At 46.5% G+C, this 26255-nt stretch overlaps 1 protein-coding gene across 1 annotated transcript in view; it reads right to left on the reverse strand.

Moving 5' to 3' along the window:
* Window positions 1–3180: 3180 nt before the first annotated feature.
* LOC131263614 (dipeptidyl aminopeptidase-like protein 6) overlaps window positions 3181–26255 on the reverse strand; it is a 44813-nt gene continuing 21738 nt past the window's right edge. The window contains exons 3-16 of the mRNA XM_058265844.1: window positions 24200–24314; window positions 23945–24039; window positions 20968–21095; window positions 19056–19267; window positions 18567–18726; window positions 10786–10899; window positions 7311–7434; window positions 6353–6467; window positions 5220–5334; window positions 4536–5153; window positions 4106–4458; window positions 3921–4039; window positions 3480–3665; window positions 3181–3231 (exon numbers count right to left, since the gene is read on the reverse strand). Of these exons, the coding sequence (XP_058121827.1) occupies window positions 3181–3231; window positions 3480–3665; window positions 3921–4039; window positions 4106–4458; window positions 4536–5153; window positions 5220–5334; window positions 6353–6467; window positions 7311–7434; window positions 10786–10899; window positions 18567–18726; window positions 19056–19267; window positions 20968–21095; window positions 23945–24039; window positions 24200–24314 (2505 nt within the window). The remainder of the gene's footprint in view (window positions 3232–3479; window positions 3666–3920; window positions 4040–4105; window positions 4459–4535; window positions 5154–5219; window positions 5335–6352; window positions 6468–7310; window positions 7435–10785; window positions 10900–18566; window positions 18727–19055; window positions 19268–20967; window positions 21096–23944; window positions 24040–24199; window positions 24315–26255) is intronic.

The raw sequence follows: 26255 nt of genomic DNA on the forward strand, positions 1-26255 counted from the left end.
GTAAACCAGTGGAATTTTCCTGATCTCTGCAGAAATTGGCAATTGCCCTGAGGAGGGGAGCGGGAGTGAGACATAGTGTGGGACGTTGTGCGAACGTGAATGAAATCGAGCAGAATAATAATCGTAAATTAATTTTACACCCACGAAATCGGTGTCCCCGATGTTCTCGACGTTCGAGGGTTCGAAGGTGGTTTGGAAATTGTGGATTTCCATCCTAACCGCCCGGTTCTTGCGGTTCGTTTGGTGACTTCCCTCGCCATCGGAAAATGGGGATGCTACCCGTTGGGTGGGCTGTGGCCAAGGACGGGTTAAGGATGATAGGATCGGTGTTAATTAAATTTCATGCAGCACACACACACACAGGCTCTCGCATTATCCGCTCGGTTTGGGTCACTTTTCGGGCACCCGAAAAGCGTTACAAGCGGAAGGTCAGCCAAAAAGCGCATGTGATTGGGCAAATGGGGGGGTAAAGTAACCAAATGTTCAACCGGTGGCTGACCGGATGTTAATTTATATACATTTTACGCGCCGCATCACACAGGTTTGGAGTGGACACGATTGAGTTCGTCTCATTGCTCCTAAAGTTTTGGTGTAAAGTAGAGGGGAATTTAGTACGATATGGAAATATTGTCCGTTTGTTGTGTTAGATGACTAGAGATAGAGCGTTGTGGGAACGTGTTTGTTTTGCCTTTCGTAGGGCTTGCCATTGGGGAATCGAGCGGGATGCATTTAGAAGAATAATCCATAATGTGAAATTAATTATTTTTAAATGGAAAGCAAAGAATGAGAATTGTGAAAAAACAGTGCTTAGTAAAGAGAAGGAAATAAATAACAACAGTTGTTATTATAACTCTATTGTTAAATTTAGTTTAAATTAATAAAAAGAAAATTTAGTATAAAATAAACAAAATAAAAATAGTTATTTTTGTCGCAAAATTCCAAACTATACCAAAAGAGTTCAAACACACAAACACAAGTCTGTAAATTACTGAAACTCTTCTCGATGCATCACACACGACCCCCGCTGGCGTCAATTGGCAACCGCTTTTCCCACGCAATTGTTCAACATCTTCGCCCACAATGCTGCATAAGAATCGGGATTTTTCGTTTCATTCTTCAAATTTACACATAAAACTACAATCTACATCCTAAAGACGGGGGTTTTTCTTCCCCCGCAAACCACGCTGTGTTATAATTGCACCTCTCCGAAAGCATCTCGTCGATGCTCCCGTTTCGGGGGGCGAATTATGTTGGAGAAATATTTCCTTATGTTTTCAAACGAATTTACATTGAAATGGAACCCAAAAACATGGCTCGGAAATGCCTCCACCGATGGTATCTTTCCATTTCGCAAGCCAAACAGAAAGCGCCTTCTTCTTTTGCTTCTCGAAAGGCAGGAAACTGTGAACTTGTCTTACTGGTTAGCGTTAAAGATACGTACGTACAACGAAATGTTTCAGGTTAGATTCGTTCCATTATTGCAAAGGTTTCAACTAGATTACGTTTGTACACCCATAGGCGCCAGGATCGGCGAACACTACGGGGGGGGGCGTTGGTCACACACTATCACATTTGCTATTTACATTTTCAAGCGCAATTTTCCGGCAAAACGGGGGCGCGCTCGGTTTTGGGATCGTTTTCTACTTAGGTGGCGTGTTTTCCATCAAATTGCACGCGTGTTTCTTCGCTTCTTTTGTAGCTGAAGAACCCCTATCCGCGTTTTTCCACTGTATTAACTCCGCTCGACATTCCGGACAACGCTTTCGATTGATGTTAATAACACTTTCTGTTCGTTTTTGCTGTGGAAAATCGCTCATGGGAATTTTGCCACAATTTTTCCCCATTACTGACATGTGTTTTCATTCATTCGAATAATTTTACCGCTCCCATTTTGTTTCTCTTTACTATGTTTGTATGAACATGTGCGCGGGTGTGTATTTGTGGACCGTCATGGTTCATTTAATTTTCGCGTTTTCCCAAAGGAACGATGCTTTCGACGATGATACGAATAATGAACACACATATTAACTCACACACACAAACACACACGCACACGTAGGTACAAACACCTTTCCCATTCTCATCCGATCAATCCTACTCCTATTCGAATCAAGTAAGTTTTGTCACAACCATGATTTTCTTCCCGAACCGTCTTGTTCACGCACGTCTTGTTCCGTTTGTTTGCTTGCACATTCATCGTACATTATTTTTCCACCACGAGTGCTACATTATTGGATCCCCCCCTAAGTTGTTGGGCTTTTATTCTGTGGGTTTGTTGACGTTCTTTGCGCTTTGCAGCCTGCTGCGATGTAAGGATATTTCGTGCCGTTTTGTTTTCAATTTTCCGCCGTCCCGAGTTTAGTGCCGAGCACGTGCCCATCATATTGGACAATTAATTGAAACGACACGTGTGTGAATGTGGGTGTATGTGTGTTTGTGTGCCAGTGTTACATGGTCGCCCTCACGCCATTTGTCCCTCCGGGTGCGGCCGACAAGACAATCCGTCTCAGCGATGGAAGATAAGATTTTCCTTCAACGTTCGCAAAAGCTTTCTCGTTAAGTTCCGCTTTCGAGCGCGTGTGTTTTTATTTGCTTTCCTTTCCGCGACTCTTGTTTGCGCTCCGTCTGGCGGAAGGGGTAAAAGAAAATCCCGTTCCGTTCTTTACGGTGCCAACGTACGGAGACGGCAGGCCCGAGCTGTACACGGCAGCATTTTCTAATGATTCAGAATTATTTACCCAAGTGTGGCGTGTGTCTCTCCTGTGTCCTGTTTGTGTTTGAAATGACGATGATGATGACGACGACGAAAGACGTACGGTGAAAAGGATGTCGTTGTTAGGATGTTGTGGCCTTCCCCGTACGCCTTCCATCCTCCTTTTGAATCACAAATGTGTGAAAAGTGTCCTACTTCAGATACTACGAAGAAATTGGCTCAACTACAAGTTTGTTTGTAACGCATTGTTTCCTACTTGTGATTTCGTTTGTGTTTTTGTCCTACGTTCTCATAAGATGGCGACTCACTCCCGACCACCTCCTCCCCCAATCCAGGGATGTTGTTGCGAGTTGTGGACGTCGGGGCGGGACGGGACGGGGAGTCGCCAGTGTTAGACTGCGAAGAGTGAGAAACTTTTACATGAAACTTGAAGCTGAATCAGTAGCACCGAAGTAATCAAGCAAATATTAATCACTGGAACCACCGTTTCCCAGGCCGGCCTTCACGTCTTGTGGTACCTGAGGAGGGGAGAAAGTAAGAGATGACTCCAATTTATTTAGTTCCCGATTTAGAACTACATCAGGAAGGGGAAGAAGATGACGAACATAAGTAATCTGAGTAATAAAATTTATTTAAGAAAGATTTCTTAACCACCAAGAAAGATTTCTTAAATAAATTTTATTACTCAGATTACTTAAAAGGTGTTTCTCAACCATTTGTAAGCTGAAGGATCTGAGAAAACGTACACGCGTCAACTTCAACTCACCAGCTTTCGGAAGCAGTCCTCGAAGAAGAGCGTCATCGACCGGTAGAGGTGCTTCTTGACGCCGGCCAGATTGTGGCCCTCGTCCGGGTAAATCAGCTGCTTGAACAGTGCGCCCTTGCTGGAGAGCGCTTTCGAGAAGACCACACTCTGCTGGAAGTGCACATTATCGTCCGCCGTGCCGTGAACCTGCGAAAGGAAGGAACCCCCCCGGGGGAGCGGGGTGGGAAGCAAAGGATGATTTAATGTAATGACGTGTGAGTTTCCGCAGGGTCCCTTTTTAGTGGGAGCATAATATATCGCGTGATGAAACGACCGTTTTAGTAGTTCGTCTCTCGTGAGCGTATGGACGTTCTCTCCTACAATAATTTAAGAAAGTACCACGAGCCTCTAGACATGGTTTTCGCAGTTGGAAATAGGTTCTACATGACATTAATAGCTCACCATGAGGAATTGCTTGTCCCGCAGCTTTTCGGCATGCTTCGAGAGATCGCTGTCCTCGTAGCCCTTGTAGTTGTCGGTCACATTCGGCATGCCCATAAAGCGTTCGGTGTAGGTCGAATCTATCCAAAGGGAACAAGTATTTCAAATCAGATGCCGTTGGGTCAAGGAATCCTTACTACTCCTACCATAAAGCTTCCAGTTGGTCACCGGGGCGACGCTAATGCCGCACTGGAACAAGCTGGTAGGGCTCGCCATAGCCAACGCCGCCGTATAGCCACCGTAACTCCAGCCCCAAATACCCACGCGCCGTTTGTCCACAAAGTGCAAACTATCGCGCAGGTACTCGGCGACCTCGAGCTGATCGGACACCTCGACCGTGCCGAGCCTTCGGTAGACCTCGTGTAGCAGCTGGTAGCCCTGGCCACTCGAACCTCGGCCATCGATCTGCGTCACGATGTAGTCCTTCGTGCCGGCCAGATATGTGTTCCAGTCCATGCGCCACTTGTCCGTCACCAGCTGCGTTCCTGGGCCGGAGTATCTGTGTTAAGAGTTCAATATTCGGATTTGGTAAATGCTTCCTCTTCTATTCTAGGACAGTCTCCTTCTTCCACTTACACGTGCACGATCATCGGATAGCGTGTGATTTCGTCCTCGCGCAGTCCCGGTGGCAGAAACATGCGCACCTGAGCGTGATAGCCACCGGAGATCATCACCGGGAAGGACTTAACCTGCGGGAGCGCCACCTTACCGACGCGATCGGCCAGTGCCGTGTTGTTTTGCAGGTAGTAGAGCACCTGAGTCGGCGCCTTGGTGGTGTCCGGTATGATCCGATAGATGGCGCTGAACGGCACGATCGGGCCGAGGCACTCGATCAAAGCAAACTCACTGTTGCCGGGCGCGAATACGGTCGTGAAGTACTGGCAGGGTGTCGGTGGCGGCGGTGGTGCCACCGTGCCCGGTTCCGTCGGCTTCCGTTTCCGCTTCGAGGGCGGTGTGGTCAGGGGCACCTCGACGTACTCCTCTTCCTCCTCTCCAACATCCTCCCAGTCGTCGTTCCATTGCTGCTGGACTCGGTTCGACGCCTTTATGGTGACATGTGCGTGCGAACCGTGCTGATGGGTGCAGGTCAGGCACCGAGGTGGCCGTGGGGATGTTCCCTGCTTCGGGGGCAACGAGGACGCCCGGTAGAGGTGCTGCTGAGCGGGCGAGTGCTCCGGAATCCCGAGATAGTACCTGCGCGGGGTCAACACCGGACATAAATAACCTTCCCCCGCAGCGCTCAGGAACGTCGGAACTTACACAAAATTATTCGCCTGATCCCAGTGGAGGATTTTGCTCACCTCAAACCGACCGTGCGTCAGCGGGATGATACGCTTCTTGCCGATGTGCACGTGCACCAGATGTCGAAAGTGTCCTGCGAGGAACAAACAAGGCATAAACCACGCGAAAGAAAACGATAATGGAGTAGAAGAATAATGAGCTGAGTGCGCTCCGAGTTCCGGGGGTGGCCGAGGGAAAAGTTAAAGTAAATGTATCAAAGGGACCGATCCATCTTTGCCAATGTGGGGGACCGGCTTTTCTTTTATCTCCCGGAAGATCCCCCGAAAAACGACCCCCCCAAATGAATGATGGTCGTGGACCCCGACGAGGCCACTTACGCCTCCGGTTAAATGTATGCAATTGCCGTGCGTGGTAACAAATTGGAAGGACGACATCTTCCCGGGGGGTAAGCGGAGTGGGTCGTAAATCTTGCTCCGGTCGATGGGGGAGAAAAAATAATCAATTTTCTCTCGGCCATGTTTTCCTCCCCGGATGCATTCCCTGGTTACAGAAGAAAAACTATAAACAAATTGATGACAGTGAGTGGAAAACGATGTTCCTGGAAGCGGGTTTATAGAGTGTGGCCATTTATAAAGTATCCAGCTTTTATTTTCCATTTGCATTAGGAGGGTTCTGTGCTCAGCTACTTCTTTGTACGGTTTCATTAACTTTGATTTTGGTTGGACCTTCTTCAAGCTTTTTCACTGATGCTTTAAAGTCTTCTCGTTAATTTTTGCGTGTGAACTTGAGTCTCAAATATCCTACCAAAACTACTGTGTCATACTTTATGCCACTTCTTCCATGGGCATGTAAGTAGTAACCTTAAGATAACGCAGCTTTACACATAAATTAGCTCAGCAAAACTGTAATCTTCCTAAGCTAAGACTCCCACTAAAAACAATGTGTTGGCGACGTGCGAATTAAAGCCATCCAGCTACACCTCCGTAGAGCTCACTTATGCCTTATCTTTCTTCCCACGGGTCGCTTGAAATGTTTCAGCGTATAAATTAGCGGCGATGCAAAATGGCCGTGAATTATGTACGTGCTTAAATAATTAAATACAAGCGCTCCCCGGGAGCGGGCTTGCGGTTAAGCATAACGGGTGTACGTACCTGCGGTGCCATCTCGGAGCGGTGAAATGGCAATGTACGAGCTGCCATTAAGGCTGAAGAACGGTACGGACATCTCGTCGACCCAGCCGCGTCCATCGCCGCTGATCCGGTGAGTCTAGGGGGAGGGAGAAAGGGGCAATGCAATGAAGCAAGGACGAGAGGTGGATAAATCCTATTTAATTCACAAACATAGCAAAGTGGGATGATGTCGCTTTTTCACATGGCTTTTATTTTTCCTTCGCAGTTCCATTCGCTTCCTTCCATCTGTCGTAACCGAGGACCGAGGTAAAGCTTCTTTTGATGTTGCGCATCCGTCTGTCCGAAGCTTTTCCGAAATTTAACCCATCATCAACTAAAGCTGGTTGCCTTTTTGTCGTGGTCCGAGTGCAGTGCATGAACGCTGCACGAAACCGCACCGCGATTGTCCTTAAACCCGGACCGTGGTGGCTCGAGAAGCCCTACCGGGTCGAATGCACCGGTCCGGTGTCCGGGGAAATGATGTGGTTAGATTAGTCCTTTGTCAACGCAAACCAAACTTCACCTGAACGCAACTTTGCAAGCGACAGAGTGTGTGTGGCCAAAGATTTATTGTTTCAATTTTACAGTTGAAATGCACTGCATTATTCCGAAAATTGGATGAATCCCACAAAGTGCTCCCGAAAGGAGCACGAATCGGGTAAAAGAAGGCCATCAAAGGTGCAAAGGACATCGTAGTCCTGAAGAAGCTCCTGGATGGGATGTTAAGTATGTCCGGAACTTTCCGATCTGATAGATGGTGTGACGAATGTTGGCCCGTTTGTAAGAAGGATTTCAAATTAAGCCGTTTCGGGAACCAACGAGACGACCTACAAGCACTTCGTGAGGACAATGTGTGTGTGTGATAAAAGCGACGGTGACACTTTGTTGTGCTGGTGAGAGAGAATACGGTGGGGGAATGCTGCGCGGGAAGACAAATTACCTCTTGACAGTACCACATCGGGCTTTTGCAGAGCGTCACGACGGAAAGGTTCTGTGGGCGGTTCATCCACACGACGCTGACCTCCGATGGCGATACCCAGGATGCGCTCGTGAAGTAATGCTCCCTGTGAAGGGTCGAAAGGAAAGAAAATGGTCGCATTTAGATTGCTATTCGAGGTCAAGTAAGAAATCATTATGTTTGCAGGTTCGTTGATGCAACAAAATGTTGATGTACTTGGTGCAAGAAACTTTTCAAAATACAAAAATATATAAATTTATCTTGAGATGAAAGAATGGATATAAAGTCATAAAAATGAACCAATTAGTGGAAAAGAGAATGTACATAAGCAATGCAGATGTAAGTGGCGCGCGACAGCGTGAAAAATTGTTTGCCCAACCTGCTCCCTAATTTTAAATTCTCTCTCCTCCAGAACTCTGCCCGACTGCATTCGCCATTTTGCAGCCAATAATCGACGGTCGACTGAGTTCGATAACCACAAGCCCTTGCAGCACCTCCGGAGTGGCCACCGAAAGGAAAACTTTTCTCCCCCAGCAGGGCATTTTCCACGCAGAATGGAAAACGCCTCCAAGCGCCCATCGATTGGCCCGATGATGGTTGCAAATGGCCAGTTGCCGGTGAGTGAAATATTTCAATCGGACGGAAACTTTATAATTGTGTTTGAGTTTTCGTTTGAGGTTTGGTTTGAGGAACTTTTGAACGGTTGGGAGCGGGATTCAGTTTTTCCCAGCACTGCTAAGGAATACCTTTGCATAAAAGTTGTGAAACATTCCACTTAATGTGGTTGACCTTCTTTTATAAAGTATGATTAAAATCCCATAGGTTTATGGTTGGTTATGTTGTGACACATATTTTTATTTCTTTTCAAACCGTTCGTGTCTTTTTGTGTAATTATTGAGTGCCATTGAAGCGCAAAACGGTGCTCAAATGAATTCCAACGCGGTGTAAATACGACTCAGTTGCAACATCAAAATATTAACCCCGGCGATTCCAAGACAACACTCGAGTTAAACGGAACCATAGCTTCGGAGGACGTTCCCTCCACCTGCCAACTCTGTGCACCGTCAGCTCTGCAAAGAAAACGAGGACACTAGCAGCCATCCCGAAAGCGTACAGCCGAAAGATGGCTGTTAGTGTTTCAATGTTCAGCACGCCGTTCTCAATGTAGCCTTTGTCGAGGGCGTGGTTGTGGGCCAACTGCTTGTGGAGCTCCTGGTAGTAGTTCTCGTAGTAGCCTGAGAATCCGCTCTCCACCAACCACTGCCGATAGTCGCGAAACTTACGCTCTAGCACCGTAAAAGGGTTGAATTTAATGAACTTTAGCAAAGGAATGAGGGTATCACGCATCACGTAAGACTGGTCCAGCAGGAACTGCGAGTCGTGGTGCATCCGGAGCCCACACTCCAGCAAAAAGCACACACGCTCGTGCTGTTTGGCGGAGATTTGCTTAAGCGTATGGTCAGGCTTCCTAATGTGTACGCGATCGGCGAGCTGCGGAAATACGGACAACACCAACTCGATGGAGGTACCCCAGCCGGCCAGGTGGTAATCGGAGTCGAGCAGGTCCTGGCCGGTGTTGATGTGCTTCTGAAACTTGCGCAGCGATATCAGCGACAGTATCTGGCCCTCGTACAGCGAGTGTGCGAAGAGGACGAGCAGCGAGAGCAGTACGGCCAGCACACGGTCCCATCCTCCGAACGACTCCCATCGGCCCACGCTTTCCCCGAAAAGGCAGCCTACGTTGAGGGTCAGCCTGTGGCCGACACCGGTGGCCTTAACCAACGCGATCGTACCGATGCTGCCCAACAGGCAGAGCCAGATGTCGTACTGGAACGGGCGGGTGAAGAACTCGGCCAAACCCACCTCATCCCCGGCCGGGACGTACACACAGATACCCCCGAACGAAGGGATGGCGTGAAGTTGACGTATGTGTTGCCCTATGAGGAACATCTTCGTAAGCATCAGGTCACCGCGGCCACGCTCGACGAACCAATCGTCCACGGAGTGTTCCACCAGGACCCGATACGAGGCGTTCTGGTGTGCGAGGATGGCATTCATGAGGTGCACCTCCACGCCGTAGATTTTCCCTTGCCAAAGGACCGGGTCGGTGGTCACCGAATGGACCACAACGGTGTACACGTACCCGTGCAGATCGGTTGGATAGTCCGGGAATAGGTTCGACAAGCCATAGCCGGCCATTTCTTGGTTCACAACAGTCGTCCTCTGCGAAAACGGGTCCACGGAGTACAGCCTCAAACGGGGTGAGTGCATTTCAACCGACACGAACAGGACTCGGTAGAGTCCAAGCATCCGATAGAAGTTGGCGGCCCGGGCCAGCTGGGACTGCCGGAGTGCTCCCGTTCCTCCAAACACGATCACAATGTAAGCGTTATGATCCCAGAACATTTGCTGCGCGTGAAAGAAAAGACTGTTTGGGGGAAGATCGACGTCAAACTCGTGCTTGAACACGACGCACAGTTTCGTCCGGAACAGGGAACTTTTCCCATCGAGCGGAACATCAGCCAGCGACGGTGGGACATTGTAGATCACCGGATTTAAGATTGGATCCTTCCTCGTTTCAAGCAGATCGGTGATGAACGGAGCCGCGAAGGCACTCGAGTTCTCCTGCGTTATGATGAAAGGATACGGTTCTTCAATCGATTGAATGATGCCCTCAAGCAAGTTGGTAACACTTTCAACACCCGGGGACTTTGTGAAAGGTTCCAATCGACGTCCACCGACGAGTGTTACGAGGAGAACGCACTCGATCACGATCGTGACGAAGCAACCCATGGCTGAACGGAGGAACTAATGCGGGGCTTGTCTACTTCTTCAGCGCATTTTATAGCCAACTTACATTCACGCACGATGCCATTAGGATGCATTAAGGGAGGAGAATAAACATTCGCTTTCAACTAAAATTATAGTGTGGAAAACGTTTCCCACAAAAGGTGACTGAAAATGGATTTATGGATTTAAAGTAGGTCATCGGAAGGAAATCGATCGAAAAAAGGTACTCGATGTATTACAAAGTTTTTTTTAAGTTTGTCTAAGTTCCGTACTGGGGAAGAATAATTGATTTGTTCATTTTCTGAGGAAAAACTAACAAAATCAAAGTTTGAATACATTGCCCGATGTCGAGAAACAACTACAAAACGGCTTCGAGAAGACAAATAGCTTCGATGGTGGCGCTAAAATATATTCGCTTCGAAAGGTTCCCACACAGACCACTTGAAACTAAACTTTCAAGGCGAAGTTACTGCTCGCAAAGTTCAACATGTTGGATAAGCATTAGCGCGCCCTTGGTTCTAGCTGGCGGAAAGAAGCAGAAAACCAAACGAACGTGTATTTTACGTCGAAGAGAGGAAAGTTTTCGGCAAAGTGTTAAGCATAATGGTATGGCATGCAAAGTGATTCGAATGGATTCGACGAACGGTGGCCGCTTGGGATTACTTACTGGCTGAGCAGAATCGGTGGCGGCGTCAGCAGGTTCATCCGGATGCTCTTCGGGTCCGTCAGGTCGGCCACGTTCAGCGTGACGGTTGGGTTGCGTGTGCCCGGTTTCGGGTATCTGAGATCGGGCATGGAAAGAGAAAAGGAAACATGATTAAAAAATTGATTAAAATGCTAGAACATTGCCGTTTGTTTTGTTTTTGATATTTTAAGGAGTATTCATTATGTGCACTATCGATATAATCAAAAGCTGAGACTATGAACTTCATCTTGGTTTGAAATAGTTAAACAAAAAGGTCTTCCAAGCTCTTCCAAGCTTAGTTCAGTTGGTAGAAAATGATTCTGGTGGTAATGTTTTCCACAATTTCGCTGTTAGATGGTCATCTTATAAAACGGTGGCATCGGAAAACACGATAGAGAGGCAAGCGTTTTCCAGTTGACAGGAAAAATCCTCCCAGAGTTTATGCTGGCGTTGGAAATCCGACGATTGTAACCCACACATCCGTTGGGTTAAAGGAGGAAAATCAAAGCGCGCTGAAAAACTGATCCAGCGACCGGGAAACGATGAAAAGTTCTTTCATGGGAGTTTGTACCACTTCTCGATCCCTATACGCGTTGTGTGTGTGTGTGTGTGTGTGTGTTTGGGGATGTTTGTTTTCCAACGTCCAACCTCAAAAGCAGCTCGGGCTTGAACTTTGGCGTCCTCCTCATTTCCCGGCTTTCCTATGCGACCTCACGAAAAGCGGTAACATGGTATTTGGGGAAAAGTTTATCCTTTGGCAGCTTCTCCTCCTCCTCCTCCTCCTCCGGCATTTCGGCCTGCATTTGGCGTTTCGGGAAACTGCTGGCGCGATTTCCCTAGCAGCGGATTTTATTGCACTTCAAAGCGGGTTTTCCTCCGATCTCGATGGAATAATAGTCGACGCAGCCTCGGTACGGCTATCAATTTCCGCATTGGGCACACATACCCACACAGCCATTGTTTCATTATTGGCTGGACGTGTTTGGGTGAGCCATTGACTTATTGAATTGCCACGTCGATGGTTCCTTATGCGAGGATAATTTGAAACTGCGAAACGGGAAAGCGGTGCCGTCTTTGGAGCGAATCAGATCGAGTGCATTTGAGTTGAAACCCCGAAAGAATCAACTGGAAGAGCGTTTTATGTTACAACATTGTGTACATTTCCGGGAACTCCAGCTGTGAGTGAAATAAAGTTGAACGAAATTGAATGTTTTCTCTTTAAACTGTGTTCAACACAAGAAACGGTGACTACGTCCCCTTTTTCGAATGCGAATTCAATACGATTCCGTTTTATTTACCATCCCGGTTTATCGAGTTTCGGGAAGTATTCAACAACGACCGTTGATTAATTCTTAGTATTCACTTATGCCATTCTTCGAAGCACACCTGGCATAATATTTCATAAGTGTTTCCCTTTTGTTTTCCCCCTACTTCCAGGAAGGACGTTCTCGGCTTGTAATAATGTAAATATTTAAATAGGCTTTAAATTCACTCTTCACCGGTGAGGCCGGGACCCACGCGAGTTATCTTCAAATTAGTCGAATAAGGGAAGTCCTTCAAACACACACACACTGGCAAAGCCGACCGTCGAGGCAGTAAATCTCTATCATTTAAGGCTCGTTAATAATTTCAAGGGACACACCGGGAACATCCCTCGTAGTTACTGCGGGCTCGAGCTACTTATTCGAAGTTTTCCAATAAGCTACAACACGCACTACCCTCCGCACGCTCTCCGGTACCAACAACTTTCGGAAACATGGACAAAGTTTGTTAAGCTGGCGAAAACTAGTCCGCCGAGATTTGGATGTTCGCCGGGAAAGCCGGTTCGGTTCCGATCGGTCGGTGGTTCGCTTTAACGGTGACGATCTAATTTATGGAACGATGTTGATGGCTGGGGAGTTGTTGGAGTTTTTGGACGCAGGAAATAACATCACAATGAAGGCCTCGCATATGCTTCCCGTGCCACATGAGAACTATTAATCTCGTTAATAATTAAGCACGGGTATTCGGGGTTCCGAGGCAGAGGAGAATGAGAGAATGAATTATTTACTTTTGTTAACAGGTTCAAAATGTTAACGTCACTACATCCGGTATCGGATCAGAAGGTGGTACTCAACGTTGGACAAAAGGCTTGAGCTTTCAAACCCGTGGAAACGGTGTAAAAACGAAACATCATGTATCCAAGTGTGTTTTGCTTGTCGTTAAAAGCTGGCGTGCATAAAACGTGCTTGTTTTAACGGTTCAAGTACCAATCAAGAAAAGTTAATTAATCACCGATGCAGAGAGTGTTTCACAAACATCTCGATCTGAGCGACAAAAAAAATGGCGTTCGTTAGATCGTGCGAGGGATTAAAAAAGTGTCTCGCCCAAACGCGAACATTTCCACCGTTCTCGGCGTGGAAGCGGACGGTGTGATGTAGTTTAAAGTTGACTCGCGAGCGATTATGCTCGAGCCGTTCGTTGTTCCGGAAATGAGCAAAGTTAACAGAATCGTTCCACTCCACGCGGTTTTCCGACTTTAGCGGGACGAAAGCGAATGTTGGAAGGAAACACAATTCCGACTATTAACCCTTTCCACTCGAGCGGCGCCGATACGGCGCCCAGCAGTAGCGTAGCACCAACTCGAGCGGCGCTGCTACGGCGCCAAGCCGGTTGATCGGCTCACCTGCTTCAAGTCTTACTTAATTTGCAATTCTAGATCCATGCGGTTCAACGTTCAAAGAGACATTTTTATATTTACGATGAATTGATGAATGAACTACATAACTGTAACCTTTTCCTGCGTTATTTGCAGCTTTTTAGAATTTGGCAACATCTAATAGGACATGTCAAAAACGCATTGCTTTCATTGAAACTGCTTATGCTTGATATATTCGGAAATTCTGTTGGTATTTTGCAAATGCATGCTTGTTTACAATTGATACTGTTCAACTCTGATTATATACCGGACCATCTTTCCATTATTTCGTCATGGTTCTTGGCAATAATTTTTGTTGGATACAGTAAAATTTTCTGTTATTGACCGGTTACAATTTAGTACTTGTCGATCTTTGAATAAAATTGATCAAGTCTATAGAAATTTTGTTTAAATATGAAGAAAACCCTTGAAGATTCAGGCCCCCTTGCGAGCTCGGGGCCCACCGCGGCCACTAGGCTAGGCGTTTACCAAATTGGTCAATTTCGCCTCGAGTTGCTGGTTCGCGCAGGCGAAAACGCTTTCGAGTGCAAAGGGTTAAAGCAGTCAACAATCGAATCGAGAGCGGGAGTGAATTTTAAACTCTGTGAACTTTTGATTGACTGTTTCCTTTCGATGCTTTCCGATGTTATTGGGAGTATTTTGGGTTCGTTAACTTTATTAGTGCTTCAAATATTTGTTTTGTTTCATTTGAATAACATTGTGGAAGCTCTTCATCCATTTGAAAGTAACAACACGGGATGAACTTTCCTTGTCGTGGGCCTTCAAAATGAACACGCGCCAAAAGTGTCGCTGTCAAAAGATTGATGGAGTTTTCCCGAACCGAAAGCGATCACATCAAATCCAGCGTCGTGCTTCCGGCGTCCCGTAGAAAGACCCCTTTTACAAATGATAAATAATCGCACGCATTGTTCGCTCGTTTCGTTTCACATTCACGAAGCATTTCACCCGGAAGCCGGCGGTTTGCATGCCATCCTGGACTTCGTCTCCTCGATGCATGATCGTTCGATTTGCTTTGTGCACGATTTGTCAAAGCTAAATCGCTTAGATCGTTTACGCAGAACCTTTCGCTCGCGTATCCTTGGGAAGGGAAAGGGAAACACAAGAGGTAAGAACAAAAAACCCGTACACGGATGGTCATTTTTCATTTGTGTTATTTATGGATATCCCATTCCGGAGCATATTCTAAATAATTCACTCACATACGTCATTCTTGAGGAGGTAACCAAGGGTTGACGTGTCGAATCGAACAATCGACCCGGGAACAAAGCCTCGCGAGGGGGAGTATCTGGTCTGAGTGCGTACCACAACGGATGCTCTCAAGTGTATCCATGTTTGCTTGGGCCGTGTTGCCGAAAGGCATCCTAAATCATGCGAACATGGAGGCGCATTTCTTCACGGATTCCCTCTCCCCCTTTGGAACGGGGGGGAGGGAAAAAGCCGTCGTCGTGGCGGTAAAATAAAAAGGGATAACAAACGCACACGGTTAAGCGGCCGGGGTGTACTGGATTTTCCACTAAAAATATGCTTGCCTTGTCCCGGTTGTCTGTGTTTCCTGTCTTCCGAATGGGTTGATGTGTGTTTTTTTCCTGTTTCGAAAAAACATAATAAGAAAAAACACACCCAACCGAATTGGGAAAGGAATGTTCAATGTTTTCTCCGTATGCTTGGGGATGTTTCGAATTGAACAGTGAAAACGGAAAGTCAACCATATTCTTTCCGAGCCCCCGCGCAACCATCGTGAGATTACGGAACCAAACGTCGCATCCAGTGAAAGCCGATTGAAAGCGAGAAGGAGCAATCAAAATGGGATGGTGAAAAACGGGAAACGCGCTCGGGTGGAAGAAAATGAAAGGCAACAGAGCGGTGGGTAAGGAAAGAAAGAAAGTAAAAAATGTAAAGAATGGAAACAAGCGGAAGTACAGAAATAGCTGAACGCTTTCCCGCCCACCGGATTGCCTTAAATTGCATTAAATAAAACGTAAAATTAAAGACCACACTCATCCGGTTTTGTAGGTGTTTGCCTTTTTTTATGTTATCTTTCAAAGGGGATAACAGTTGGAAAATGCAGAAGGTTGAAACATAAAAAAACGACAATCTTGCGATTTTATGACCGTTTAGAGTGTCCCAATGTGAAAATGTTATAGCTGGTTTATTAAATTCTTTCATTTCTGCCAAGAGAAGGACATGTTGAAATTTTTTAAATAGTCATTTGTTCGTAACTTTATGTTCGAAAATGTGATTAGTTAAATCAAACCCTTTTTCTACACCTTTCCCATTTTGACAACACCGTTTCCCTCCTTGAGCATGCATTGGGAGCATCTTTTGTCATCTTTTGTCCCCCCCGTTTAACACTTCCTCACGGGAAGAGTTGGACACATAACAAAAAAAATGGACAAGAGGAAAATGTGCAAGTTCGTGCCAAAACCCCGTCAAGCGGAGAGGAAATCATAAGCATCGGTAAACGACGTCATTTGTGGCGTCTGTTTCATGCTCTAATGGCGTCGTTTGGCACAAAAAAGGGAGGGAGGAAAGATGGGCAACGGACGATCGGGCGAATCAATTGTGTGGATCCTGGATGGTTCCCCGGCATCGAGCGGGAATAGAATCCTTTTTTGAGTCGCTCGGATCGGCACCAACTCCACGGCCACTTTGGGTGGGTTGGTGTTATGAAAGCAGACAAAGCGCAAAGATGACGCCGCTGCCAACGGTGATGATCTTCGTGCCGGAGATGATGGAGCGAAAAACACACAAAAAAAAATACACCAAAGCTTCGAGAGGATGGATATAACATGGTACAGTGTTTAGAGATATATCGATGCAGGAGAAAAAAGGCTAGAATGAAAAAGAAATGAAAGCCGTTAAAAGGGAAGCTTCCAGGCAATATGTAAAGTTGTTTTTTCCTTTATCCAGGCTTTCGCTTTGATTTTCCTTTGCCTTTGACGGGCAAAGTAAACACGCTTCGAGCGTGTGGACTCGATGCACAACGAAATATAATCACTGCCTCCGGTTGGCAGGAAGCGAATCATTCCTAAAGGTTGCGTCCCTGGAGGGTTTAGGGAATGTGTGAAAAATGGTACGTCCTTCAATGTCTGACGCTTTTATGCCGGTGGAAAGGTAAGAGCAAAACATAAAACCGCCAACCCCAAAAAAAACTCGGAGGATAAGTACTCGGGAAGGAGTGAGTCGTTGATGAAAAGCTCGCTAAAGAAAACCACCCACCCTGCGGGGGTTGGGGGTGGAAAAAAGAAACCCGGGAGGAAAAGAAAGTGGCGCGAATGTAACAAATGGTGGCATCCGGATTTGTACCGGATGACGGCCGGAGATGTACGTACACCATCACCGTACACGGTGTACGGGAAGGAATGTCTGCCCTCGAGCTTGTCTGGCGGCGGAAGAAAAGAAGAAAAAAAATGAGCCAACCTAGAGGATGCTTCAGGCCAGACCATTTCCCGAGGCCCCGAGGTAATGGAATCATCAGTTTGGCGGTGCAAAAGATAAACGAAAACGTAATGTGCCAAACATAAAAGAGAAGGGCGTTCGCTACGATCGCTTTCGCCTGTGAAGCGTGGCAGGGACAGAATGGAACAATTCCGACATGATATTACACAATCGAAGAGAAAGACGAGGAATGTGGCCTCGCCAATATTGGACACAGTTTATTTTTGCTTTTATTGTGTAATTTTTCCACCCGCCGGAGAGATTGAAAAACGAAAACCATTTGCAATAAGGGGGAAGATGCGACACCAGAAATCAAATGCTGGTTTTTTTTCTGTCGGTGTTAATGACGAACAAGAGAAGAAAACTATTAGTTTAAGGCTCACGACAGTTTACCAGAAGAGTTTGATAGTCATAGAGATATCGAAATAGTCACCAAAATATAAATGAAAGGCTTGTGACCAAACGAAATACATATATTTTCGAAATACATAAATAGATGATGTTGAAATTTGACATTTCTTACAGTTTAGTTAAAGTAAAATAAAGCTTCCACCCACTAGGAACTGATATAAACTAAAGGAAGAAAGTTGACAAAGATACAAAAACCACCGTGTAGCCATGTTTCGTTCCAGCTCGCCCTTATTAGATCTCATCTGTCATGGCCGTCGGCCGGAAAAACGTATATTAAAAATATCTGCGTGAAGCATCGCTTTTACCGATCATCAACCAAATTAAATTCCACTGGTGACATTCAATGGGTTCCTGGTTGTTGGAGCTCAGCAAAGGAAAGAATGTGTCCCACAAAAGTGACATAAGAAAAAGATATTTGTTGGACGAAACGAAAGTAGGATATAAGGGTAATACATTGGACTAAAACCTTCCACCCTGCAATAACCGTCATTGGACGACGAGTAGTGCACTTTTTTGTGAATCAATTAATGTCCGTCCTCGTGAAAATGACGTCCAAACAGATGAGTGGTCTTCGTCGTGTTGAAAATGCGCCCCAGGATAAGATGTTTACCACCTAGTTTAGCCGACAACCGATAAGATAATCTTTACACATGCTCCGCTTAATCATGTGAATGAGTCGATAATGTTCGGGATGATGATTGACGCAGCCGGCGGCCAGGCTGGGACGGGGTGGTAGTGGTGGGAGAAAATTGAAGCAAATTCGTATTCCACCAGAACCCATACACGATTGATTCAAGAAACGTTGCCACTTCACCATGGCAACCGGAACCACCTGCACGTGACTTCAATGCCAAACGATCGTAGTTGGCGGAAAGCGTTCGGTTGGGAAGGAAAAGGCACCCCAATTGGCTAGGGCAGTCGAACATCGATTTGTGTATCTGTGGGTGTGTGTGTTTCCATCGAAAAGCTCCCTTTCGGCCACGAGTGAAGCGATTAGCGGGTGGAAGGAAAAAACTCAACCACTCAACGCGTATCCTTCTTCAATGGTGGCAATTTTCCATTGACCCCCCCGTTTTCCACCCCGGTGCAATTAATAACGGGTGGTTGGTTGGGCGTGTGGATTATCTGCTGTTCGTTTTTATTTTCTTTTCCCCTCATGCCATTTACAAAGGAGTGGGGGGAGGGAAAAATGTTTGTAGGGTGAACTGGAACTTACCGAAGCGAGCGGATTTCTGGGTAGAGATTGATGTCACCGGTCGGCGTGCCGTACCAGGCGAACTGTTGCTCCTGGACGAGCGTGTCGTTGAAGGTGGTGTAGAGCATCAGGTGGCCATCGTTGGAAAGCCAGATGGCCTTGTTGGTGTGTAGGATTTCCTCTGCGTTGTTAAAAGGGAAAGAGTAAGAGAGTAAGTGAATTACGAACCGTGCAATTGTGCGTTCGAGTGCATAACACGGTGGGTGGGTGGACCTTGAACAATTCATGAAAGGAGTAATTAGTGTGTGAGAGAGAGAGAGTGGCAGTTCTGCAATGTATTCCACTTTGAAAGATTGTGATTATGTACGGCCGAGGATAAATCACTTGGTTGTGAAAAGTGTGAAACAAAACCCCTAACGATGACGATTTCAAACGGCGCTAATTGGCACAAACCATGTTATGGGCCTTCGCTTTGCCAAGCGTGGGCATGGGAATGGTGTCCTAGCTCACCTTCGTACAGCCAATCGGGCACACCGTTGTGGACAATCCCGGGAATGGCGTTCTTCGTCAGCCGGTACGTCTGCGGTGCCTGGGCCGACGGCTTGTAGTAGATATCGTACTTGTACACCAACACGATGGCTTGCCCTTTGGGAGTGAACTCGGCGTGCAGCAGGAACGGCCATTCCTCTTCCTTCGGCCGAATAGCCAGCGGGGTCGTTTCGCTGAAAAGGGAACAGATGGAGGGGGGAAACAAGCACGAGGAAAGCGATCGAAACCGCGCGTATTAGAACTGGTGTCCGCGACGACGATGATGAAGCTGCTGACGGACCAATTTCAGTACCATGGCGTGTTTGTGTATGCGTATGTGTGTTGATGTGCCGTCTCGGTCTACGGTTGTTTGTGGTGGGAAGTATGGTAATTGCATCGTAATTGACCACCGGCACTTACGGAGCGAGACTTTGATCATGGGGTTTGATGTTGGAATAGGTGTTTTCTTGCGGCTTACGGAAGATGAAAGGAAGGTGAGGTGTGCATAGTGAAAATATCGATTTGTTTCAAGCGTTTGTTAAGTTTATGAAACGTTCAAAACTAGTTCTAGTATAATTGAATAATAACATTCAAAAGGATCGTGTTGGAAAAATAATCTAAGCAGTTGCCTACATTCAGGCGTTTAGGAATGCAAGAAAGAAAAGGATTCATGAAAAAGGAATTAAGGAACTAAGCCGAATGAACTATTTTGACAGAAGAAATAACCAGTGACCTATGGATATACAGTCCACGGTTTCAAATCGTTGAAAACCCGTTTCGAAGGGCCAAATGTGTGAATTTTGGGATGATCTTCGTGAAGTAAGGAAACCTTACACCTTGAGCTCCAGTTTGCTACTGTTTAATTCTTCTGTCAAAATAGTTCATTCGGCTTATTCATCCGGCCTAGTTCCAAATTTCATTTTCATGAATCCTTTTCTTCCTTGCATTCCTAAAGGCCTGAATGTAGGCAACATTTGTTTTTGATTTAACTATTTATTTATTTTTTTATTTATTTTATTTTTTTTATGTTGAGATTTAACAACGCTCGCCTTTGGACTCCGCTTGCTCATATAGTGATTGAAAATTATCACCCACTGTTAACGCAATCAATTTCGTACGACATCGTGTCTCCATAGGAGGAAATCGACGTAGCGGTTTGACCGGAAGCCAACACGCCACGCGGTCCGTTTACGATCAAACGGGAACTGCATTCATTCGCATCAAAGAAGGATAAACTTTAGTCCGGTGGGAGATAGAGTAGCACATTATCGGATGGACAGGATGGCAGACCATCCCGAACCGGGCACACCCGAATGTCACATCACGTCAAACGCCACACAAATTGATCCCTACCGGGATGAGGTTTCCCTTTTCTATGCTTTGTTTCTTTTATGGTTCACGGATCGACGAGTGGATCGACGTCGTCGATGTGGTCATCGAAAAGCGGTAGCATCGAAAAGGTCACTAGTGGCAGCTGTCAGTTTTTCGGGGGCATCCGGTTTAATGGCCCATTAAAAGCCCGTCAGGCGGGGCAGTGACCATCTCGAGCTACATTCGCGCTCTTTCATCCTCGCCCGTTAATTTTTCAACCCACCGAAAACCAAACATCCATTAAAATCTTTCCCATCTTCCCGGGGGGAGGGCGTTGGTCCATCGGTTCCCTCTCCCACCGCCCGCGAGGTTGGCTTTGTGTTTCGCTGCTTTATCGTGATGGCGGAAGTTCGGGTCCGGGATAAGGATTTATGTTTCGGAAACGGGGCAAACATCCGTTCGCACGCGGTTCGTGGATCAATTGAGTGTTTGACGATCGATATTTCATCCCTTGCTGTGGGTCTGCTTTGATGGGGATGGTTGGAGTAGTTTTTGGAGTTGGAGCAGGAGTGTGCCTTCTTACCTTGTGGTGATATCGTAAACGCTGTACTGAGCGAGGTACGAATGGCGGAATAGCTTCTTCTCGTTCTGGGCCAGCAAAAGGAACCTCCGGTCGGCTGATATGGAGAACTTCACTGGGGCGAGCGTTTTCTGTGAATAATAGAATGAATCGATCAGGATAAGGTCTAATTGTTGTTGTTTCCGGACCGTCCCCACAATTGATGATTGTTTTTTGTCGATAGTTCGTTTACAAACATTGTCTTTTTTCAGTTTTCTTAAGACATTAAATACCTTGAAATTATTTTTGAAGCATTCATTTTATGAAATTCTAAGCTTAGGAAGATGCCCTCCTTCATATGCTCTTTTCTAGTCATAAAAACTATTTCAGGATGAAGTTTCAATCAAAACGTATTACAGAAAACTACCACCTATAATACATTTCGTATTTTTTTATAAGAATAAACTCAAAGATGAAATATGATTAAATAAGCACAAAATGAAACACGACTTTTAGAATGGTTATGACTTATTTCTACATGCTTTTCTTAAGAGTTTTTTACGTTGCGTCACTAGATGTAGGATAAGATTTATTTCCTTTGGGAAATGTTGTTAAAAATCTTTAAAAATCTTACCTCACACCGGCTTCAAGCTTTTATTAGTTAGTAAACTTTCTTCCAATGCAGTTTGTTCCCTAAATGGCGTGCCAAAATCGCTGCAAAATAGTAACATAAAAGAAAGGCACAAAACAACGCACGAAACGAGCGCAACGACAGCTGGTTTGTGGCCGAACTTTTCCAAACCCCAGCGTCGGGAAAAACACACCGTTCGCTTGGTACATCATCATTCCATAAGTATAATGCTCCCGAAACCAACCTCGTCCCCGGTATGATAAACAATACACTTTCGTACGCTTGCGGTTGATTTTCTTTATGTTTTCCACGACAGCGGAAGTGCACGGGTTGGCGACCGGCCACCGACCGGGAGGATCGTTGCCAAAGTTCGGCGTTCGATGACTTACGGCTTTCCCGCTCAGGGTGGCGGAAAAAAGGCAAGTAATTGGGAAAGTTTGCGAAGGAAATGTACTCGACACCGTACTTCATCATGAAGGCTGCGCCAAAGGGAAGTTCAATTTCCTTCAGGCCCAGAAACCACCCCTTAGGAACCCTGTTTGGCCGTGAACAACCTCGCGGCTCTTTGACATACGGTTACGGCGAGATGGATACACTTTCGGCCGGGAGGTAGTTGATATTGAAAGTTCGCGCATAAAGTATAAACTCCTCGCACTCTCAGGCTCACGACTCCCAAGGCGCAACCCTTCAGAAGGCTCGAGGTAAAAAACAACAACTTTTAACACTTTGCTTAATATTGCTCGATTCTTCGCTGATCTCTATCATGCGCCAAGTAGTACGGAGCGGCCAATTTTTGGTGGTTTCCTTTTCGACACTTGTTTGTTCGACGCCGCGGGCGATAGCTTGACGCAGTTTGGAGCCGCGCTGTAGGGGGTGCACTTTAGAAAATTGGATTGAGATTTCAACCCAACCCCACACCGGGGCAAAAGGGCGACCCCTTGGGATCGGGTGGACGTACGCCCACGCAGCCTCCACCTCCCCCCATCGTTGCGCCTGGCGTGGCAGAATGAAGCAGCAACCCATTAGCATGCAAGGCGCATAACAAACGGAGGAAAAACACCACGCCACGATTTTCGGGGGGGCGTCGATGAATAATTGGGAAAAAGGGAACCACGGAAGGTGATGATCGCTGGCACACCCGAAAAAAAAACCCCGGAGCTGTTTCGCCTAACCCACTCCTGTGCCAAGAGAGTTGAGCCACGCAAACAACATTAAACTCGAACGAGGGAATGTCCTCGGGTTGATTTCAGCGTTCCAATTAGCTTTCAGGCGGCGGGCGCCAGCGAATTCGGTAACATTTTTCGCCCCTTTTCCCAATGCTGGCGATCGCAACCCGAAGATGGTCCGTTTTTAAAGTGTTCTAATTTAATTAGACCGCTCGTTGCGTCACGGAAACGGCACGGCGGAATGGGATCCGCTTTGGATCGTGAGCTTTTTAAAGGATCCTTTCCGCCTGGGTTAGCTTTCCCGTGCTGAAGTATTCTTCTTTTGGCTTCGGTACGCGTTGTCGCGGCACTCAACTCGCACACAATCACAGATCGGATTTGGATTTGGGGCACGATTAATTACCTCAGCTGCTCTCCAACGCTCGGCTCCCTTTTTGAACCCACGTGCAGCTGGGAAAAATTTTCGTTGCGTGGAAAATTGAAACCGAAGCAAGCGATGGTGGGGGATGGTTTGAAGGAGAATGTCAAATTTTCCATCACCAGCGCAGGGAAAATCAGATTTTGGATGATTAGATTAAGGCGATGATTTTCGCCCCGGGGGAGTTTTTCCTGCGTGAGGGATAAGACGTTTCTTTCCACCTGCCAAAAGTGTTCGCGAAACGCTCGCTATCGTAAGCGCATGTCATGGTTTGAAGCTTCAAGCTTAGGCTGGCTGGTTAACGTGCTTTCCTGGGAATTGAGCCTTCAACGGGCTGTACGTGGGTGCAATAAAAAAATCTTGCGCCTTGAATCCTTTATCATTCTCTGACGATGTTGGTGTATTTAAAAACAGAGGAACGATCAAAGTATAAGCCTCATTTTATGATAATTACACGAGAACGATAAGCCCTGTTCTAATTTTAAATGGAGGATTTATGTGAACACTTCTGAAGAGTTATTGATCCCGGAATTTTAACGTTTTCCGCTCGGAAATGCCTTTGCTTAACGACTGCTTCAACACCGCTTGAGAACGCTATTTGAACGTAATAAAAAGCTGCTATTTAATTCCACATAAAAGATAAGGACATTATATTAAATATGCTCACTGCGAAAGTATTACCACCGCCGGGGGGGAGAGTGGGCGGGAAAAAGCCATCGGGCCAATCATCGATCGTGGGAGGCAGGATTAAGGACCGCTCCCGGGCTTCTCGTTGACTTCACTTACCAGCGTCGTGTTGGACATCAGCACCCGTTCCGAGAGATTATTCATGCTGAGTAAACTTATTTCTCCCCAGTGGTTTTGGTACAGGAATTCGTCGGCTGGCATCGGAGGAGGAACGAATCGGCGGGAAGGAAGCAGAAGCAGTTAAGCAGATTATGGACCGATCTTGGAAATTGAACCCAACCCGCAGGAGGTCAGAGAGGGGGAGAATGAAAGGGGTGGATTGATGGACAGGGAGCACACATAAGCAGCACTTACGCCCAATCCAGCTTCCGTTCAGCTTCTTCGGCGCGTACTCGCCATCGATGATGTCCTGCAATCGTATCCGTTGGCCCTTCACGCGAGGTCCTTCGTCCGGTGGCGTAAGAAGTACCTGGAAAAACGGAAACGGGAGCGAATTGTTAGTGAAGCTGTCAAGGAGCTGAATCGAACCGGTGCGGAGTTCCGAAAAAAACAGTCACACACACACACACACACACACACGTACAGTCTAGATAACATTCGAGGTCAAGGGTTCGACCGTCGTAAAACGGACACGGCCACACCTACGAGTTGACATCCGGGCGTCAATTGATGCTTGACTTGAAGCAATCAGGACGAAGGTTACGTCCGTCTTGGCCTCGACTGGTGGGCTGTCAAGCTCAGGGGCAGAAAAAAGGCGTCGGCTATCGATCTAACGAACGCAGGGAATGTGGCTGGAATGTGCCGCTGTACACACACACACACACACACACATAAAAAAAACGCAAACGAAGAGTAGGAGATTTGCAGGGATTCACTTTATCGCAAGGTAGTAAAGTTTATCGTGTCCTTATTTCCTTTGGCGTTTGTGGCTGTGGAGGGAAATGTGTAATAAAATCCTTTTCAAATACGACCCGCACGTATTCAAACATCCCTCGGAGGGTTAGAAAACGAATTTTGACATTCAATTTAGTTGAGATATTAAAATCAATCATATCAGAACTCATTTTTTCGGAACCATATAACGTGCAAGGATTAAATATTATCCTCAGGGAAAGTAGCTCTGTTTGTTCAAATTTCGAATGAAAGGTATTTTAGGGCCAAACTTCTCGTCCAACGCGATCCTTTGCAAATAGTTTCCTGAGCTTGCAAAAATTTATTCTCGTGTTCGATTCACGTCGAAAGGTGTCGATTATTGCTGGTTGACTTAGGATAAAAATAACGTTGCCTATGCGCCAATTCGATAAAGATTAAAGTTCATTGCATCGAGATGGGAAAGGTTTGGCAAACCGGAGATCTCTCCTACCTTCGGTGGCCCACATTTCCCGTCCATCCTGTTTTCATCTTGTATCGTCGTTGCAAGGTATAAAAGTGCCGGAGTACCTTCATGGCAGTGCAGTATTTCAAAACAATAGCCTATGCCGGTGTTTGCAAACACGGGCGGATTTGATTCAATGTTGATACAGGCAGAAACAACAAGCTTTCACGAAAAACTCAGAACTTGCTTCGGGGAGGAGCACAGAACGTTGGCGTCCTGCAACGAAACTACCACTTCGTCCCGTATACTCAAAGTTCGTGCGCGACCGACAAGCCTTCCCCGGGAGCGGCCGGGAGGTTCCTGGTGTTGGTCGGTTTTTATCCGATCACAAAATTCACCAACCCATTCACCGGGCCCCCTGCGCAGCTGAAGCTCGAACATCGAGGCCCGAGGTTTGCGCGGAGGTTCGCGGTTTTGCGGTTTCGGATGCTCGCTTTCGGTCCTAAGGCGATTAATGCAGACACTTTGCGACACCGTGTCGAGCTATTTCGATTTCACACCACGCTGGTCCGATGTCGCCGCCGTGTCTATTATTTCTGCGTTTCGTTTGTTTACTCGGGGCAATCCGAATAAGTGTCGACTGAAGCGGGAGGTGAAAGGAGTTTGAAAGGATTAGCGACTATTGTTTCGGTTGGATTTTGGGAAAGTTTGGTCCGGAGCGAAAAACCCAATAACGCTGCAGTAGTAACAGTTTTATCAGATTTGGTTACAATGGTATTTGGACACTTTGCGCCACGACGTGGACAACGTAACATTTGAGATACTTTATTAAAATGTTATCCAAGGGTTACCATTTCGTTCGTTGCTGCTTCGTCCTCATAGGACGGTATTTAATTGCAAAAGCGCATATCTAGCCCACCACCTTGTGTATCAAACAAACGGATGGAGTTCAGTTGGCCACCAGACCAAACGGAAGTACGATGCAAATGGCACAACGTGTTGAAACTATTAAAAGCAACCGTGTGCATCTGAACCGAGCCACTAGAATGGTTCCTATCTGTCGCCAACAGACGAGCTGGCCTTCGTTTGAGAGAT

Source organism: Anopheles coustani, chromosome 2 (assembly GCF_943734705.1).
Source record: "Anopheles coustani chromosome 2, idAnoCousDA_361_x.2, whole genome shotgun sequence".
In the NCBI taxonomy this organism is placed as follows: Eukaryota; Metazoa; Arthropoda; class Insecta; order Diptera; family Culicidae; genus Anopheles; species Anopheles coustani.